This window comes from Eschrichtius robustus, chromosome 13 (assembly GCF_028021215.1).
Source record: "Eschrichtius robustus isolate mEscRob2 chromosome 13, mEscRob2.pri, whole genome shotgun sequence".
NCBI classification, from domain to species: domain Eukaryota; kingdom Metazoa; phylum Chordata; class Mammalia; order Artiodactyla; family Eschrichtiidae; genus Eschrichtius; species Eschrichtius robustus.
In genome coordinates, this window is record NC_090836.1 from 99480680 (window position 1) to 99498570 (window position 17891).

The window sequence follows — 17891 nt, forward strand, 5'->3', positions numbered from 1 at the left end:
ACTGCTGGAGTGGTCACACTGGCCCAAGCTGGCCAAGAGTAAACTAAATGTAATCCATTCTCATTAATATGACCATTATGGTATCCAGCTGTTTGTACTTTGGAAGACAATTTCTCAAGGTGGAGGAGGTATCAGGCTCTCGTGGTACTTTAAGATAGAAAGTAATGAGGCAGGTGAGGTGGCAGCAGCTTCAGTCAGCAATACCAATCTCCCCCACCCTCTAGCATGTGTGGAGGACTACTAGGAGCCCTAGTCCTGCAACAATGATTCTCAACCAGGTGTGACTTTGCCACCAGGGAACATTTGGCAATGTCTGGGGAGAGGGGGAAGGTTGCTAGTGACATCTAGTGGGTAAAGGCCAGGGAGGCTGTTAAACACTACAACATACAGGGCAGCTGAGGTTGAGAAATACTGCTCTAGAGTGACAGCAACACCGCAATGAACGAACAAGACATTCTGAACTACCAGAAACCATCTGGTGGAGGTAATGGCTTTTCCACACCTTCTTGGTGAAAAGTTCAAGAAACTAGTAACCATTCTAATGCTTCATTCAAGTATTAGCTGGACTCCTAACAAGAATCACACTTTCTTTAAACTGGAGTACGAATATATGTGTTCTTTATTAGGATGCTCACAAGAATGACACATTAGCACTGTCCTTCTGCTGTGACAGAGAATACATACATCTGACCCACATCATGGCAGGAAACAGGCAGGGGTAAGGGCTCTCAGAGCTGGTACCAAGTGTCTACTGAAGAAATCTCCATTCACCAAAGCAAGGATGTTCCCTTGAATTCCATCATCTCTGCTGTAGCTCCCAGTTCTCCATGACTGGCCCAGAATCCTCCATTCCAGAACCTCTTGCCACACCTTCAAGACCTAGGTCAACTGTCCCATGTCTCACTCACCAAGGCGCCTCTGGAATTTTGCAGCATATCTCTTTGGTATGTTGCTGCCCTGCCACCCTCAGAGGCATAGGTGGGAGTTGGGGGGAAATATATTACCAAAAGCAAACAGCAGGGGTACATCAGAAACTGACTCTTGGGACATACACCCAACAACCTCACAGAATACATGCTTCCTCCCCAAATGATACATAATGCCCTAGAGAGCAAAGGAAACCCCTTGATTATTCAAACACAATCCTGTATGCTGGGCACAAGGGATACAAAGTGGACAGTGTTTACTTCCATCATGCCCCGCACAGTAGGAAGTTGGCACCTGAAAGCTGGAACCAAATCTCTACCTTGGCTCTTCCCTGCCTTTGAATGGTGTCAACCACCCTGCTTCCACCTGTTCTGGACATGCATTTTCCAAAAGGGAGGATAAGATGGCAGAGAGAGAGTGGAAGTGGAGATTACAGGAGAGGCTGGGGAGGAAATGACAACCTAAAAACAAGACAAAAACAATACAAAAATACAAAAACCAAATTAAGCACTACAATATTTTATAACAATAGAAGGTAGCTGGAAATACTATATGCTAACAGACAAACGATACATAACCCCTGGGGTAGGAGTTAGCAGCAGGGAGTGTGGCAGAGGCCACCTGTTTAGACTAAGAGCCTTTCAATGGACTGTTGGATGGATTGGATCTGCTGCTTCAGTTGTGAGCCTTCTTTGATGGTGACAGAACAGGCGATGACAGGCCTGGAGACCCCACAGGCTCGCCCCAGGGCCTGCTTGGAGCGCACAAACACGTAGGGCACATTCTTGTCCTCACACAGCAGTGGGAGGTGCAGGATGATCTCCAGGGGCTCGGCGTCTGCAGCCATCACAATGAACTCAGAGATGCCTCTGTTGAGGGTTTTGGTGGCTGTAGAGGGAAGAACATGAGGCCAATAGGTGATGTGGGGTTGGGGCAGGGAAGCAACAACAAAGCAATTTCCAAGGAAAAGAAACAGGTGCAAGAAAACTGGGCAAAACTTCCAGGACTAAGCAATTCTGTGCCCCATAGTGGCCTTGGGAAGTGATAGGGAGCCAAGCACCAATTACTTATCCCCAATGCCTTTCTCAAACCCTACATCAAACCCATCAATTCTGTCCAAACACATCCTAAATCAGAGCCCTTCTTTCCTGTCCTCTGCTACCACACTCATCCAAGTCACCACCACCCCTTGCCTGGTTGACTCGAAAAGCTTTCACACAACCTCCACCAGCACGAAGCAGTGCAATGCAGCACTTCTCAAACTCTGTGATCAAGGATCAGGGTCTTACCATCCCAATCTGCCACGATCTATACTTCTGGAAAGCTCATACCACATGCAACTCACCGAGCAAGTTCAATGCACCACAGCATTGTTCAAATGCTTATTCCTGATTGCTTATCTCTGTGACCCAGTGCTAGCCCACGGACCACACTCTGCTGCTCTTAGGTCCTCATGTTGGGCCTAATCAAGAGCATCCAGCCCTCTTTCCATACTGGAAATCTAGTCCAGAGACCCCACACAGGGACAGTGCCTTTAGCACTCCTCCTGGAGCACTCTCTGGTTGCCTTACCCTCATTGGCTCCTTTTCGAAGCTGCTTGTAGTTACATGACTGCTGAACGAGGTCCAATAGTTTCTTGGTGAGGTGGGCATCTGCAAGAGGGTAGGCCTTCGGATTTACATCAGCCTCAGTCTATGGGGGGGGAATCAAAGCATGAGTCAAACTGAACTAGAAGTTGTTCCAGACAAGTCACAAAATACTTCAATCAACAATTGAGAGAGACAGTGGTCAGCTTCCCTGCTCCGCCCTCCCCCAAACACACACATTTAATTTGACACTGCCCTGCCCACTCTCAACTTAGAAAAATGAAAATATTAGGCTCAAGAAAAAAAAATAGTAATTACATAATCCAATAATATATACTAAAGCTTATGTATTTTTGCCTCTTTAGCCTAATGCTTGCTAAAATTATTGCAAATGGATTATTACAGGCTTCCATGGCTCAGTACCCATTTCAGTCACATGGGGTAATCTCTAAATTTGGATTTCAATATTCCACCCTGAATTTACTAAATCTAAACTAAGGTATAATTTATAGAAACTAGCACAAAGTTCCCTCTATTCCCTTCAATATTTGAATCTTCTTCTGTTTTCAGTAAGAATCCCGGTTTCTAAAACATCAAAATATTTTTTCATTTATTCTACCCTACAATACATATAAAATTGTTTCAGAATTGCTATAGCAATACTACCTCCACCAACTATAAACCCACCAAGGTCAACATTTCTTTTTATTCTTAGAATATATCTGCCTAAGCCGTCCAGAGTATTATATTCAAAAGTTACTCAAATTATTTTTTTCCTGTGGTTATCAATTTGATATACAATTAGGGCTCCTTCGTATTTAGTTTGCTTTTTTAAAAAATTCTTCAAAATATATAAAACATCTACATGGTTCTACAGTCAGTTTTGAAAACTGGTAAAGGTAAACTGTGGAGCATTTATCCTGCCTTTCCTATACAGACTGTGTTACTAGGTAACCAAATAGCAGAGGATAAGTTTCTCCTGTATTCCACCTAATAAAGAAAGAATGATACAATTAAATAGCGCCAACTTGCAATCCATACTAATTTAATCCAAATTAATGGATACAGACATTGATTTTAATAGCTACCAACATCACAAAAAATACCATGTGACCACTGCCCCTCTTAACAAAACATCTGTGATCAAGCCGTCCTGGGGTGGGCGGGGAAGGGCGGAGAGCTAAGAAAAAATCTGATCCAGCCTTTGATTCTTTTTTTTTTTGGCCGCACCGCAGGGCATTCGGGATCTTAGTTCCCCGACCAGGGATCGAACCCACGCCCCCTGCAGTGGAAGCTGTGGAGTCTTAACCACTGGATCACCAGGGAAGTCCCAGCCTTTGATTCTAATACTAGATATTTGATATTAAAGAATTATTAAATTTTGGGGTATTGTAGTGGCATTGCAGTTGTTGAAAATCCTTATTTTATAGTCACATACTGAAATACCTATGGATAAAATGCTACCTCAATGGATCCGTTTCAAAATAACACACGTAGGGAACAAACTGGGTGGTGCCTGCCCTATTCCATTCCTTCTACCCCATCTTCACCTCTCGACTTTAACCATTTTTATTAATTTCTCATTTGTTTTCCCTGTGATTCTTTTTACAAGCATATATTTTATTATAGACACAACCCGGGTGCAGCCCACGTTACCATTCCTGAGCACCGAGCAGTTCGCCCGCAGCGGTGCCGTCTAACCCTGGGTTTGGAGGCTGGACCGCGGCACGTAGCCGCGGCACCGCGGTTCTAGGTGGTGACCCATGGGTGATGGCCCAGTGGGAACACTCACCATTGAGTCCGCCTCGGCGGTCTCCAGCCTGATGCCGCAAGGACAAAGAAATGACCCACCCCCAGAAGAGCAGGAAGTGACGTCAGGGGAAGTGGCGTCAATAACCTGATTGCACGAAGATGCCTGTTCCCTGATACCAACACATCGCACTGGGTGAATTTGTCATGGTCCCAGGGTGGTGAGGAATTAGGCAAGGGCTGGAGGAGACCTCTAATTATTTGCTCTCTTCATACATTCTAGAATCAGCTTTTTCAAGGTGTACAAAAAAAGCCTGCTGGGACTGATTTGTAGATTTGAAGTAATCCCGATTAGGGTAAGACACCTTTAGGATACAGACTCTGTCAACCCATTTAAACATATATATCTACCTTTAGTGCTTTTAAATAAAGCTGTGTAATTTCTCCAAAAGTTTTAATATCTTTTAGACTTACTCTTAAGATATTTCAGCTTAAGAAAATTCACTCTATTCAGCTTAAGAAAATTCACTCTTAGTAGTATACTAAGAATTTCTTCTGTTATAAATAAGTTGATGTTGAATTCTGTCATGTTTTTTGTACTGAGTTGGATGAATTAGACTTTTCTCCTTTATTTTTAAAGTTTTTCTAATGGTAAACCACTTTTACACTCCTGAGATAAAACCAATTTTAAGATTTTCTTATGATGGTTGCACAATTCTGTAAATATAAGAAAACCCACTGAGTTATACACTTTTTTTCTACTACCACCTTGTTTTGGTTTTGTTTTTTAAAATTAATGTATAATTGACCACAATACTGTGTTAGTTCCAGGTGCAAAACACAACACCATTATTTGATATTTCTGTACATTATAAAAATGATCACCATTGAGTTATACACTTTTAGAGTGGAACTTTATGGTATGCAAATTATCTCAATAAAGCTATTTTTTAAAGTAGGTGTAAAGTTTTTTCATGTCAAACTTTAGTTTTTCTTGAGTTATAATTAACATACAGTATATTAACTTAGTTTCTTTACTATTATTCAGCCGTCCTATTTCTACTTGAATTGGTTTTGATTCTATTTTTTCAGGTATTTGTTCATTTCATCTAAATTTCTATATAGATATCATATTGTTCATAATATCCTTTCTTTTCAATGTTTGCAAATTATGTCTCCTGCAAGTTTGTTACTCCTTATTTATAACTTTTTGCTATTTTCTTGATTAATCTCACCAGAAGGGACTTTTCATGTTATTTCTCCCTCACCCAGCATTTTAGGTTCCAGTTCTTCATTTGTACCCTACATACTCTCATATTTGGTATTTTCATTATTGTTCAGTTGTTTTCAAATTTCCCTTATATATTTTCAATTTGACCCACGAGTTCTTTATATCTTCTTTCCAAACACTTTGTTTCTAAGTCATTTGTATTTTGGTTGGGAGACCATGGTCTATATTATTATCAGTCTTTTAAGATTTGTTTAACTTGCTTTATGACCCAGTAGGTGGCCAATTTTCATAAATGTTCTCTGCTTGAGAAGTGTCTTCTATAATTGATGGGTAAAGTATTCACTGGTTTCACTACGACCACTAGATCAAGTTTATTCATAGTGCTGTTCAAATCTTCTATTTCCGCACTGATGTTTTGGCTTCACGATCAATTAAATGCTATATAATTGCATATTTGTCTATTTCTTCTTGTAATTATGTCATTTTCACTTTACTTGTACCTTATTTTTTAGACACTATCTTACTGATTTTTTTTCCCATTCTTTTTACTTCAACCTGTCTTTTAACTGAAGCATTTAGTCCCTTCCTATATTTATTTATGTATTGATATATTAGGTCCAAATCTCCCTTCTTTTGTGCCTTCTATTTGTCCCACCTGTTCGGTTTCCTTTTCCCTCTTTCCTTCCTTTGAGTTTTTTCTCCCCACTATTTTCCCCTCTAGTGATTTGGAGTTATTTATCTGTATTCTTTTGGTGGCTATCTGAGAAATCACAACCTATGTCTGTCAAAATCTAATGCTCATCAATAATTTCACCCTCCTCTTAAACAATAAATGTTCCAGCAACACTTTTATTCCTATCACTCCTCATAAATATACTTTTTAAAATGCCAGATATTTTTATTGCAGTTTCCAATAGCCCATCTCTGGACATTAGGATTCTCAACTCTTAATAAACATAAAATGCACAAAAGGGGAGACTTCAGGAGATCCAAGACGATCAAAGAAGAGTCACTTTATTGGTTTAATAAAAGTCAACAACAAAAATTCCACTCAACTTTAAAACCAAACCACCTTATAAATAGCAACTGAAATTTGCTTAGTGTGTATTTATTCACCTTTTATTTTTTCCAAGGGCTAACTGAATGAATGAATGAATGAAATCTTACTGCTAGGCAACTGTAACCCGTAGCTTGATGCGTTTGATTTCCCCATACACCAGACAGCCAAATCCTGCAAGGTTTTGATTTAACAACAAATAATGCATGCTCACTCTCTCCATACCAAGCGTTAGGTCTATTAAATGCATTTAAACTGATACCAACCGATTCCAAAACTTTCCACGGCACTGCGAAAGATGAGCACTGGTTTAGAAGATTGAAATTCTAGGCTCAGCCACGTACTAGCTTCAAAATGGGGGCGGGGCGGGCAGTCGGGGAGATAACCCGCTGGGATCCAAAATCCGTTAAAAGGATTAAACCTCATTACGGAAATCAGTGTTTTGTAAACTCTTCCCTCCTTACTAAGTGCCAACCAAAACTAGCTACCAGGCCACAAGATCTGACTAAAAAGTTGGAGACCACCAAGAAGAGTTTTAGAGGAGCCGCACGTGCTGCTACCAGCACTTCTGATTTCAGAGGCTACCGCCTCGCAGGAAGAGTCTTTCCTGCATTCCAGGCTGGGGTTCACTCCACGTTCCGCACAGCCCCCAAACGCCAAAGGCCACTTTAATCCCTGGCACGTGTAACTCGCGGCAGGCACTAGGCGCGCAGACCCATGGAGAGCTCCCTCTCCTGAACATCAGCAATGGGGAAAGCGGGGTAGGGGAGGGCTGATCCAAATCCAGGGCTCCACCCCATACTCTAGCGATCCCCCCAAAAGAAAAAGAAAACCGATGGAGCCAAGTTTCCCCATCCATCCAGCTTTCGACTCTCTCCTACGTGGGTTTGTCTCTTTCTCCCAGGTTGGGCCATGCCCCCTCTGCTCACGGGAGGCTTTCGGCCAGGAGCACAAAATGCGGAAAGAAGCCCCAGCACAGCACCTGAGACCCTGAGGCCTCTAGACTTCTAACCTCGGGCCGGGAGAGAAGACAGTGCTTGGCGCTACGCGGCCGCCCGAGCCGGGCGGACGAGACGGCGCCCGTTCTAAGCCCCCGACAAGCTAGTGAGAGAACGGAACCCCGTCTCCCACTTCCCAGCCCTTCAGCCAGGAGCACGCACTCACCATGGCTCCGGTTCCGTGGTATCGTCACTCTTCAAAGAGCACAGACGACGTCAGAGCTGCAGCACGCACCGACGAGGCAAGTCGCAGGGTAGAAGCGGAAAGGGCAGCGTGCGGCAGGAAGCGGAAGTGGCGTCACCAGAGGGGTCACGCCCCTTAAAGGCACCAGCGGGGAATGACGCCAGTTTTGGGCGAGGGACCGTATTTTGCTGTTTTTGCTGTTATACTACCATAAATTATTGGCCGAAACAGTGAGTTAAACATTCAAAAAATAACACACCAAAACAAAGATTTTCAAGGGTGTCTTCATTCCATTGCTAGTTTATCTTTTAGCACATTTTTGTGCTTTTAAAATCATCTTTTTGACTCTACACTGGTAAAGGAATGGTATGGAGATAATGATAGGTAATCCTAAATGTTTTCCTTCATATTCAGATGTCTTTGTTAAATTTTCTGGTGCGGGTGGAGTCCACCAGAAATGGAATCCATTGAGTAGGGAATTCAAGAAGAACAGCAGGTTTGAGGATGGGGGTTGAGTTTGTCAGGTTGAGTTTGGAGATGTCTAGGACACCCAATTTCTTCTGGCTTAGCATGGTGCTTTTTTCCCTATGCTGCTCCAAATCTCCATTTTTTAAGGCTAGGCTCATGCCTCACCACTTCCAAGAGGTCCTCCTGGATTCTTATGGCCCTTACTCATCTCTCTTCGCATGATGCCAGGCATATCTTGGGACCATTTTGTTGTTGTTGCTGTTGTTGTTTTGGCCACGCCGCTCGGCTTACAGGATCTTAGTTCCCCAACCAGGGATTGCCTCGGCAGTGAAAGTGCAGAGTCCTAAGCACTGGACTGCCTGGGAATTCCCTCTTGGGACCATTTGGATCTAGCTAAAACTAGACCATAGTGGGCCAGTTCCAGTTATTTCCTTTGGAAACCTAGAAGTAGAGACCTAGCAGGACCCTTAGGAATCACGCAGTGCAACCCCTTCATTTTACAGATACTGAGGCCCAGAGAGGGGAAGCTGCTTGTCCACAGTCACAGAATGAGGCAGTGGCAGAGCCAGAACTGGACCCTGGGATTTTTGGCTATCGGCTTGGGTTACTTCCACCACATCTGGTTGCTCTGCTTGAAAACCCAGCCAGATAGGTTTGAAGTGGCTCCAGGACTGAACATTTATTACATGAAAAATTCCCCCATCAAACTTCATCCATGCATATCTATAACTTGTCAAAAAATAAATTTTGTCTCCAAATTAAGAAATTCCCACTATGGCTCCTGTTTAAGAGTAGAACCTGTGGGGACTTCCCTGGTGGTCCAGTGGCTAAGACTCCACACTCCCAATGCAGGGGGCCCGGGTTCGATCCCTAGTCAGGGAACTAGATCCCACCTGCTGCAATTAAGAGTTGGCATGCCGCAACTAAAAAAAGATCCCACATCCCGCGTGCAGCAACTAAGCTGCAACTACAGTCCTGCATGCCACAACGAAGATCCTGCATGCCGCAACTAAGACCTGGCACAGCCAAATACATAAATAAATAGATATTTTAGAAAAAGAGTAGAACCCTGCTCCTCATCTTTCTCAGATCCTGTTTCATATTTCCATATTAATTGGACCTATCAGCTACCACTGTGGGAGAATGAAACCTTATTATTCCAGTTTACAGTCATAGATGTGTCATTATCATTTGCTTTTTTGATATCCTTTATAATAATGTCTGGTTGTTATTTGGCCTACCTGGCATCTTGGACCATTATATCCCAGATCTCCTAGTAATGACTGATAGGGGCTTGATGTTTTTATGACCATGAGTAATGAGACTGTACACTCTACCTAATTAATTGTTTCCCAACTATATAATAACTCAGTTTCCATGTTCTCACAGAACTAGCCCACCCTCTTGTATCTTGCTATTTCCCTTGCTAGTTAGTTGATAAATGTTAACATATGCTCAGAATCAATTTGTCTTAGAAATTTGTCTTTTACCACAGTTCTGTGCTTAAAATGCTAAATCCTTGCCATGACTTACTAGGCTTCTCCCCACCAGTACCCACCCCCACCCGCATGTTACAGCCCCACCCACCTTCTTTTTCTACCCTGAGCTCACCCCAATCTCCCCAAGCCCATCCATCACCCTCTTTTGGGAGTGATGTGATGTGCTCCACTGTTCTGCTTAGTGTTCATCACCTCTTCAGTGAAGCCTCCCTGATCATCCAGACCAAGTAATTACCCCTGCTGGATGCACCCACAAGCCCCCTGTACTTGCCCTTTGTAGCCCTCGTCAACTCTGTCTTTATTCAATGTTTGCCTTTCCAACCATACTGAGAGCTTTATGAGAGCAGGGCTGGTAGATGCCTTGGACACTTTGGATATCTATCTTTTGGCACTGTGCCTGATCCAAAGGAAGTTCTTCTTTCACTTAGGGATCTTTGGTGGCAAGCAAGCAAAAAGGAATCTGGGAAAAGACTCTGCAGTGGAGCCTGGAGGTTCAAGGGGAGCTGGTTGTGAGAGCAAGACCAGACATAAAATCTTACGCCACTGTCCTAAATTTAGTTAAAGACCACCAGGAACACACCTCTACAGTGTTATTACTCATTGCAACAAGGGAGAACACATACCATGGGGAACTGTGGCACTTCTCAGTAAGAGGGTGTTTGGATTTACTATAGGATTTGGGCTTGTGTCAAATGATTTCAGGAGGGTTCAAGGAAATGGGGTTTGCTCTGGATTACGCACTATCAGAAAGTGTGAGTAATTCTATGATTGGGCATCCTAATAAATCTTATCTACAAGGTGGAAGGAATGAAGTGAGGCTAAAGCTATAATTGGTAACAAAATAGATATTAGCCAGGATAGTGAGATGTTTGGTTATTTTTGTGGTTTTGACAATGTTCATGCTTTTGTCTGTGTTCATACATGACTAAAGAGTGGTCTTGTTTTTGTCTCGATTATCACAGTTAGAGTGGTTTTGTCTGATGCTGACACTCTATGAAGTATTTTATGTTCAACAGGAGAACACCAAGGCTCAGCTATGAGTGTCAGGCCAGCTCCTAGCAACATCAGGCCTAACTGATAGAGCTGGGCCAGTTTCTAGCTGCCATGGGCTGCTTTTTTTTTTTTTTTTTACCAGCTTCCTATCCCTACCTTGATAGAGCCGTGGAAGAGAAAGCCCAATTAGCCAAACTTAGGTCACACCTCCACTCCTTGGCTGTTCTGGGCCTGTGAAAGAGTATCAGGTATAAGCTGGGGTAACATTTAACCAAGATACATTGTGTGGTATATTGGGTTCTTTTTTAAAAAAATTTATTTATTTTATTTATTTATTTTTGGCTGCACTGGGTCTTTGTTGCTGCGCATGGGCTTTCTCTAGTTGCGGTGAGCGGGGGCTACTGTTCGTTGCAGTGGACATGCTGCTCCCTGTGGTGGTTTCTCTTGTTGCAGAGCACGGGCTCTAGGCACGCGGGCTTCAGTAGTTGTGGCATGCGGGCTCAGTAGTTGTGGCACGCAGGCTTATTTGCTCCGCGGCATGTGGATCTTCCCGGCCCAGGGCTCGAACCTGTGTGCCCTGCACTGGCAGTCAGATTCTTAACCACTACGCCACCAGGGAAGTCCCTGGGTTCTTAAAATAGAGAAATACTTCCCAACTGGTTGGTAAATAGGTGATGCCCTTCTACCGGGACCCCAGGGGCCACTTACAACCCAGGTATTAAAGGGTTAAGGCGTGGCCCATTCTGATTGGCTGATGACACTGCCTGCTCTGTAATTCAATATTTTGAATATAACCTTTGGGTGAAAGTCTCCAGGGTAGGATTTATACTCCTACAAACAGTGATCCTGGGATGGGAAAGTAATCCCCCAACAAAAAATCAGGATATGCTGGGTGGTTAAACAAGAACACACATTCAATACAGTGTTCATTAAATGTTTGATATTGGATAGGCTGATGGACAAATGGATGAAAGTATCGAACAGGAAGAAAGAAATCAAGCAGACTGCAGTTTCCATCCCTCCATCATACACGGGGGAACTTAATCTCTCCATTCCAGAGGTCAGGATGTTTAAAACAAATTCTTCTTCCTCTTAGTTCCTTTTGGGCAGTTCCCTGATGTTGTCCTCACCTGTACTGAGGGCCTGTTATCCAGCTCTGGTGCCAGGTGCAGCAGCTGGAGCTGAGGCTGCAGCATCAGGAGCCTTTGTGAGGTGGCCTTAGTGACGAGGGTGCTATGAGGCAGGGGCTACCCCGCCCTGAAGTGGCTGGGTCGGCCACACCAGTCCTGCCCTACAACTCCTGAACACCACCTGCCTGACCTAAGCTGTGTCATGCTGCTGCCCCTCCTGGGCACCTGTGCCGTGGTGGGGCCATTCCAGGGCCCTGAGTGGGAGCCAGTGCGGGGCCTGCTCTCCGAGGATCGCAGCTGCAGGGACCCTTGGTACTGCGGCAACCTGCTTGTCCTCTGCCTCCTTCTGATCCGGCAGGTCCAGCACTAGTGACACCAGGTCACCAGGACCCACTCCAGCATGAGGAAGGTCATCAAGGTGAGGGGATCCCACACACCTCTTTCCCTCAACACCATGATTGTCTCAGTTATTTGTTATAAGGACCCTGTTCTATGCCCTGTGTATCAGAGATGAACTCAGACTGGTCAGGAAGAGCATTATCTTGCCCCAAACCCAGCGGTCACCCTGGACTTCTCTCTCCCTCACTCCTCATGATCAATCCACCTGCAAGTCCTATGGGCTCTACTTGCAACCCATATCTCGAATCTGATCACTTCTTAAAACTTCACCTCACCCTCCTGGGCAAAGCCACCCTCAGGGCTCACCTGGACTGTAGGTACTGCCTTCTGCCTGGTTCCTGCCTTCTCTCTCACCCAACCATCGTCAGTGCTCCACGCAGCCAACAGAATGAACTTCTTCTTTCTCTTTTTAAAAATGTTAATCCAGACTTCCCTGGTGGCACAGTCGTTAAGAATCTGCCTGCCAATGCAGGGGACACGGGTTCGAACCCTGGTCCGGGAAGATCCCACATGCCGTGGAGCAACTGAGCCTATGCACCACAACTACTGAGCCTGCACTCCAGAGCCCGCGAGCCACAACTACTGAGCCCGCGTGCTGCAACCACTGAAGCCTGTGCGCCTAGAGCCCGTGGTCCGCAACAAGAGAAGCCATGACAATGAGAAGCCCACACACTGCAACAAAGAGTAGCCCCCACTCGATGCAACTAGAGAAAGCCTGCATGCAGCAACGAAGACCCAACGCAGCCAAAAATAAATAAATAAATTTATATTTAAAAAAATGTTAATCCAAGGGAATATACATACACAGATTATAAGTGTATAGATCAATGAATTTTTGCAAACTGAACACATCCAGGTGCAGCACTTGATTAAGAAACAGACCACTGGACTTCCCTGGTGGCGCAGTGGTTAAGAATCTGCCTGCCAGGGCTTCCCTGGTGGCGCAGTGGTTGAGAATCTGCCTGCCAATGCAGGGGACACGGGTTCGAGCCCTGGTCTGGGAAGATCCCACATGCCGCGGAGCAACTAAGCCCGTGAGCCACAACTACTGAGCCTGCGCATCTGGAGCCTGTGCTCCGCAACACGAGAGGCCGCGACAGTGAGAGGCCTGTGCACTGCGGTGAAGAGTGGCCCCCGCTCGCCGCAACTGGAGAAAACCCTCGCACAGAAACGAAGACCCAACACAGCCAAAAATAAATAAATAAATAAATAAATTTATTAAAAAAAAAAAAAAAAAAGAATCTGCCTGCCAAGGCAGGGGACACGGGTTCGAGCCCTGGTCCGGGAAGATCCCACATGCCACGGAGCAATGAAGCCCGTGCGCCACAACTACGGAGCCTGCGCTCTAGAGCCTGCGAGCCACAACTACTGAGCCCACATGCCACAACTACTGAAGCCCGCACGCCTAGATCCTGTGCTCCACGACAAGAGAAGCCACTGCAATGAAGAATAGCCCCCGCTCGCCGCAACTAGAGAAAGCCTGCACGCAGCAACAAAGACCCAACACAGCCAAAAATAAATAAATAACAATAAAAATTTAAAAAAAATAAGAAAATCTTTAAAAAAAAAAAAGAAACAGACCACTACCAGCAGCCCAGAAGCTTGCAGACACAACTGTGCTGATTTCTAATAGCATAGACTAGTTTTGTCTGTATGGGATCATACAGTAAGTTTTTTTTTGCACCTGGCTTAAGCCTAACATTATGCTCATGAGGAAGAACAAACTTTAAAAAAAAAACAGATCACAGGACTTTGCCACTCAAGACTCTGCAATGGCTCTGATGGATACACTTCTAGTCAAACTCAGAATAAAATCCAACTCCTAACCACAGCTCCGAGGCTCAGAATAATCTGCCCTGCATTCCTCTCTGACCTCATCTCCTAGCTCTCTCTTCATCACTCACTCATTCCATTCTGGCCACACAGGCCTCCTAGCTGTTCTTATACAAATAACCCAGTTCCATCCTCAGGGCCTTTGCACTAATGTCTCCTCTGCCTACAATGCTCTTTCCTCAGATGTCACTTGGTTTGTCCCTTGCTTCATTCACGTCTCCATTCAAATGTCACCTCCTCTGAGAGGCCTCCTCTGACCAATATGTCTAAAGGAGCTAACCCCATTCCCACTCTGCTTTTATTTCCATTAGAACACTTTTCAAGGGCACTTCCCTGACAGTCCAGTGATTAAGACTCCACACTTCCACTGCAGGGGGCATGGGTCTGATCCCTGGTCGGGGAACTAAGATCCCTCATGCCATGCAGCGTGGCCAAAAAAAAAAAAAACAAAAAAACCCCAACAAAACACTTTTCAACACCTAACATTATGTTGTATACTTAGTTATTGTGTCTTCCATGTCTAAAAGACAGCTCCCAACAAAGACTTTGTCTGTTTTGTTCATGCTGGTACCGCCAGCACCTAGAACAGTGCCTGGCCTGGAGTAAACTCTTTATCTTTCTTTCTTGAATGAATACTGTTTTCCCTAAGAGAACTGACTCCCCATTCCTGAGCCCCAGCATCCTCACCTGGATAATGGGGATTACAATCCTGATCTGAGGATTAGATGAGATAATGTGAATGCAAAGATTTTGCTTCTCTGTTCTCACCTACAGGTGCCACCGCAGGAGTGGGCAGTGCCCTCCATGAGACATGACACTTGTTTCGGGCTGACCCCTGAATTCTTCTTCAGTCCTGGCAAGTTCAGGGGCCTGGATGCCCAACAACGGGCCCAAAATAAGAGAGGGGAACACTGGAGGAGCCTCCAGGATTCATGGACCCAGTCTCTGCTTTCTTGTCAGCACCCAGGTCAAGGTTTACCTTGGGATGCCTCCACACCTTTGGAACACATCTTTTGCACCACCTCCTTTTCAAGCACCTGTATGCTACCTCAGGACAGTTCTTGGGAAGCGTGGCAGGTACCCTGGTGTCGTAGTGATGACCAGACTCACCTGATTTGCAAGCCACTGCCCCCTGCCCTGGACATGTGCCAAAGGATGGAGCAGCTGTTGGTCCACTCCCCGGAAGAACTGGTACCACTGGAGCATATTGTCAGCATGAGATGCCACCCCACCTCCATGGCCTCTCTCCCAAACCTCCCATCAGCCCAGAGGTTGCAGTTCTGTTCCAGAGAGTTCCTACCTGTTCCTTCCAACCAACAAGTGGGAATGCCCATCTGGAAGTCCTGGCGCTGCCCACGAGAGGCCTGGGCACCAGGGAGGGAAAACCGGACACTAGGCAGAGAGGATAGTAGAGAGACCCAGGCTCCAGGGTGGGTGAACCAGAGAGAGAGCAGAGGAGAGGATGCTTGGGAAATTCAGGCATCTGGAAGGCAACTCCCAATAAACTTTGGGATGGAGGACAAGGCAGAGCCTAAGGTCCTGGAGTGGGGAAGACAGAGACTAGTAATAAGTAAAGCTGTTGGAGAGATCTTGACACCATGGTGGGAGAATCAAGACCAGGTGGGAGTTGAGAATAGAGCTGAAAGTCAGAAACTACAGAAGAGAAATCAGAGGGATGCTGGAGGTGAGAATCTTCCTGAAACCCAGGCACGAAGAGGAGAGAAACAGGAACAGTTAAGATGTAAAACTGATGCAGAGACCCAAACGCCAACGTGGGAGACCCAGGATAGGAGTAGGAATAAGGATGCTATAGAGACCCAGTCTTTTGAGAAGAATAAGAAAGAAGCCAGAGGAGAGGATGAAGGAGAGACCCAGGCCCAAGGGTTGAGGAAGCAGGGCCAGACTGGAACTGAGAATGGTGGGGACACCCAGCTGCCAGGGTGGGGAAAACAAGACCAGATTAAAGGTGATACTAGTATAGAAATTCAGGCAGAAGAGAGGAGAAGAAAGGGCCAGGTTGGAGGTGAGAATGCTGTGCAAATCCAGATATCTGGGAGGGAGAACTTGGGGGAAGTGAAAAAAGAGGATGGCCTAGAGACCCAAGCCCTGGGGTGGGGAAAACAGGAATGCGTTCAAAGTGAGAATGTTACAGAGATCCAGACACCAGGGTGGGAGATGCAGGATCAAAACGGAAGTGAGAAAGCTGGGAAGGTCCAAGTATTTAGGGTAGAGATCCAGAAACAACTAAGACATGAACTTCAAGTGGGGTGGGGAAATCAAGGCCTGAAAACAGGTGAGGATGCTGGGGAAAGCCAGATATCTAGAAGGAAGAACCTCAGGGAGATAAGAGAGGAGGATTGGGTGGTGATCCAGGCACGATTTTGGGGAGACCAGAAACCAGTAGCAAGTGCAATTGGCAGAGAATTCAAGATACCATGTTGGGGGAATCAGGACCAGATTGGAGGTGAACACAGAGCAGAAATTCAGGCACTGGAGAAGAGAGACCAGAGAAAGAACGGAGATGAAGACGGTACAAATATCCTGGCACCCAAGGCAGAGAACCAGAGACACTTAAGAGGTGTAACTCATGTAGAGACCCATCTACCAGGAAGGAGGAAGCAGGAGCAGTTTGTTGGTGAGAATAGTACAGACATCCAGGCAACAGGGAAGAGAAACCTGAGAGGCGTTAAAGGTGAACATGGTAAAGAGACTCAGGAACTTGTGGAAGAAAACCAGCATCAGTTAAATAGTGAAATTAATGGAAGGATTCACATACCGAAGTGGAAAAATCAGGAACACATTAGAGGCAAGGACGGTGCAAATACCCAGGCATCTGAGGCAGAGAATTGGGGAGAATTAGCTATTAAAATTGATGTAGAAACTCATTCAGCAGAATGGAAGAAAGAGGAGCAGATGGGAGGTGAGAATGGTGCAGAAATTCCAGCTCCAGAGAAGAGAAACCAGAGAGAAGCTGGAGCTGAGAATGGTACAGAGACCTGGGCACCTGGGGAAGAAAACCAGAGTCAGTTAAGAGGTGACACTGATGAAAAGACTCATTTGTCAGATGGGAAGAACCAGGAGCAGATGGGAGGTGAGAATGAAACAGAAATTCAGGCACCAGAGAAGAGACCCCAGAGAGAAGCTGGAGGTGAGGATGGTACAGAGACCCAGAGACCTGAGAGACAGAATGAGGGACAGTTAGATGGTGAAATTGGAGAGAGCCACTCACCAGGGAGAAGGAACTGGGAGCAGACTAGAGGAATGAATGATGCAGAAAATCCAACACTGGAGAAGAAAAGCCAGAGAGAGTTTGGAAGTGAGGATGGTAGAAAGATCCAGAGACTTAGGGGAGGGAAGCAAAGACTGTTAAAAAGTAAGATTAATGGAAATGTCTGTACATCAGAGTGGAAGAACCAGGAACAGATTGGAGGTGAGAATGGCGCAGAATTTCAAATCCAAGAGAAGAGAAACCTGAGAGGGACCACAGGTGATGATGATAAAGAGACCCAGGCTCCTGGGGGAGATTTTCAGGGAGAGTTAAGGAGTGAAATCGATGGAGAGATCCAGATACAAGGGCAAGGAAGCCAGAATAAGGGTGAAGATGAGGATGCTGCAGAAATCCAGGATGTAGGGAGCCAGAGAAAGTGCAGAGCTGAGGATGCTGGAAGTCTTCGAGTACTAAGGGGAAGAAACAAGGGCCAAGTCAGAGGAAAGGATGCTGCTAAAGGCAATCTCCGAGTTGACTGTTCTGGGGGTGAGGGGCCCCCAGCCCTCACTGGCTCTGGATATGGGGCCATGGACCAGGAACAGGCTGTGGCCTCTGCTCCCTGTCCTGAG

At 45.5% G+C, this 17891-nt stretch overlaps 3 protein-coding genes across 4 annotated transcripts; 2 read left to right on the forward strand and 1 right to left on the reverse strand.

The window, feature by feature from the left end:
• Positions 1–601: 601 nt before the first annotated feature.
• SNU13 (small nuclear ribonucleoprotein 13) lies at positions 602–7829 on the reverse strand. Of its 2 annotated transcripts, none has more exons than XM_068561052.1 (3): positions 7715–7829; positions 2499–2619; positions 602–1815 (listed from the first exon to the last, which is right to left on the reverse strand). In XM_068561052.1, exons 1-3 carry the CDS (start codon positions 7715–7717, stop codon positions 1553–1555), a joined length of 387 nt encoding a protein of 128 aa, XP_068417153.1. In that variant the 5' UTR covers positions 7718–7829; the 3' UTR covers positions 602–1552. The 2 variants fall into 2 exon arrangements, with proteins under 2 accessions (XP_068417153.1, XP_068417154.1); XM_068561053.1 differs by lacking the exon at positions 7715–7829 and adding an exon at positions 4306–4394.
• Positions 7830–12024: 4195 nt separating this feature from the next.
• LOC137775864 (uncharacterized protein C22orf46-like) lies at positions 12025–15450 on the forward strand. Its single transcript, XM_068561982.1, is given in 3 exon segments — positions 12025–12240; positions 14829–15374; positions 15430–15450. Coding segments are annotated over 3 exon segments (783 nt in total).
• Positions 15451–15566: 116 nt separating this feature from the next.
• Positions 15567–17890, forward strand: LOC137775866 (retinitis pigmentosa 1-like 1 protein). Its single transcript, XM_068561984.1, has 2 exons — positions 15567–17484; positions 17859–17890. Exons 1-2 carry the CDS (start codon positions 15567–15569, stop codon positions 17888–17890), a joined length of 1950 nt encoding a protein of 649 aa, XP_068418085.1.
• The last annotated feature ends 1 nt before the right edge of the window (position 17891 follows it).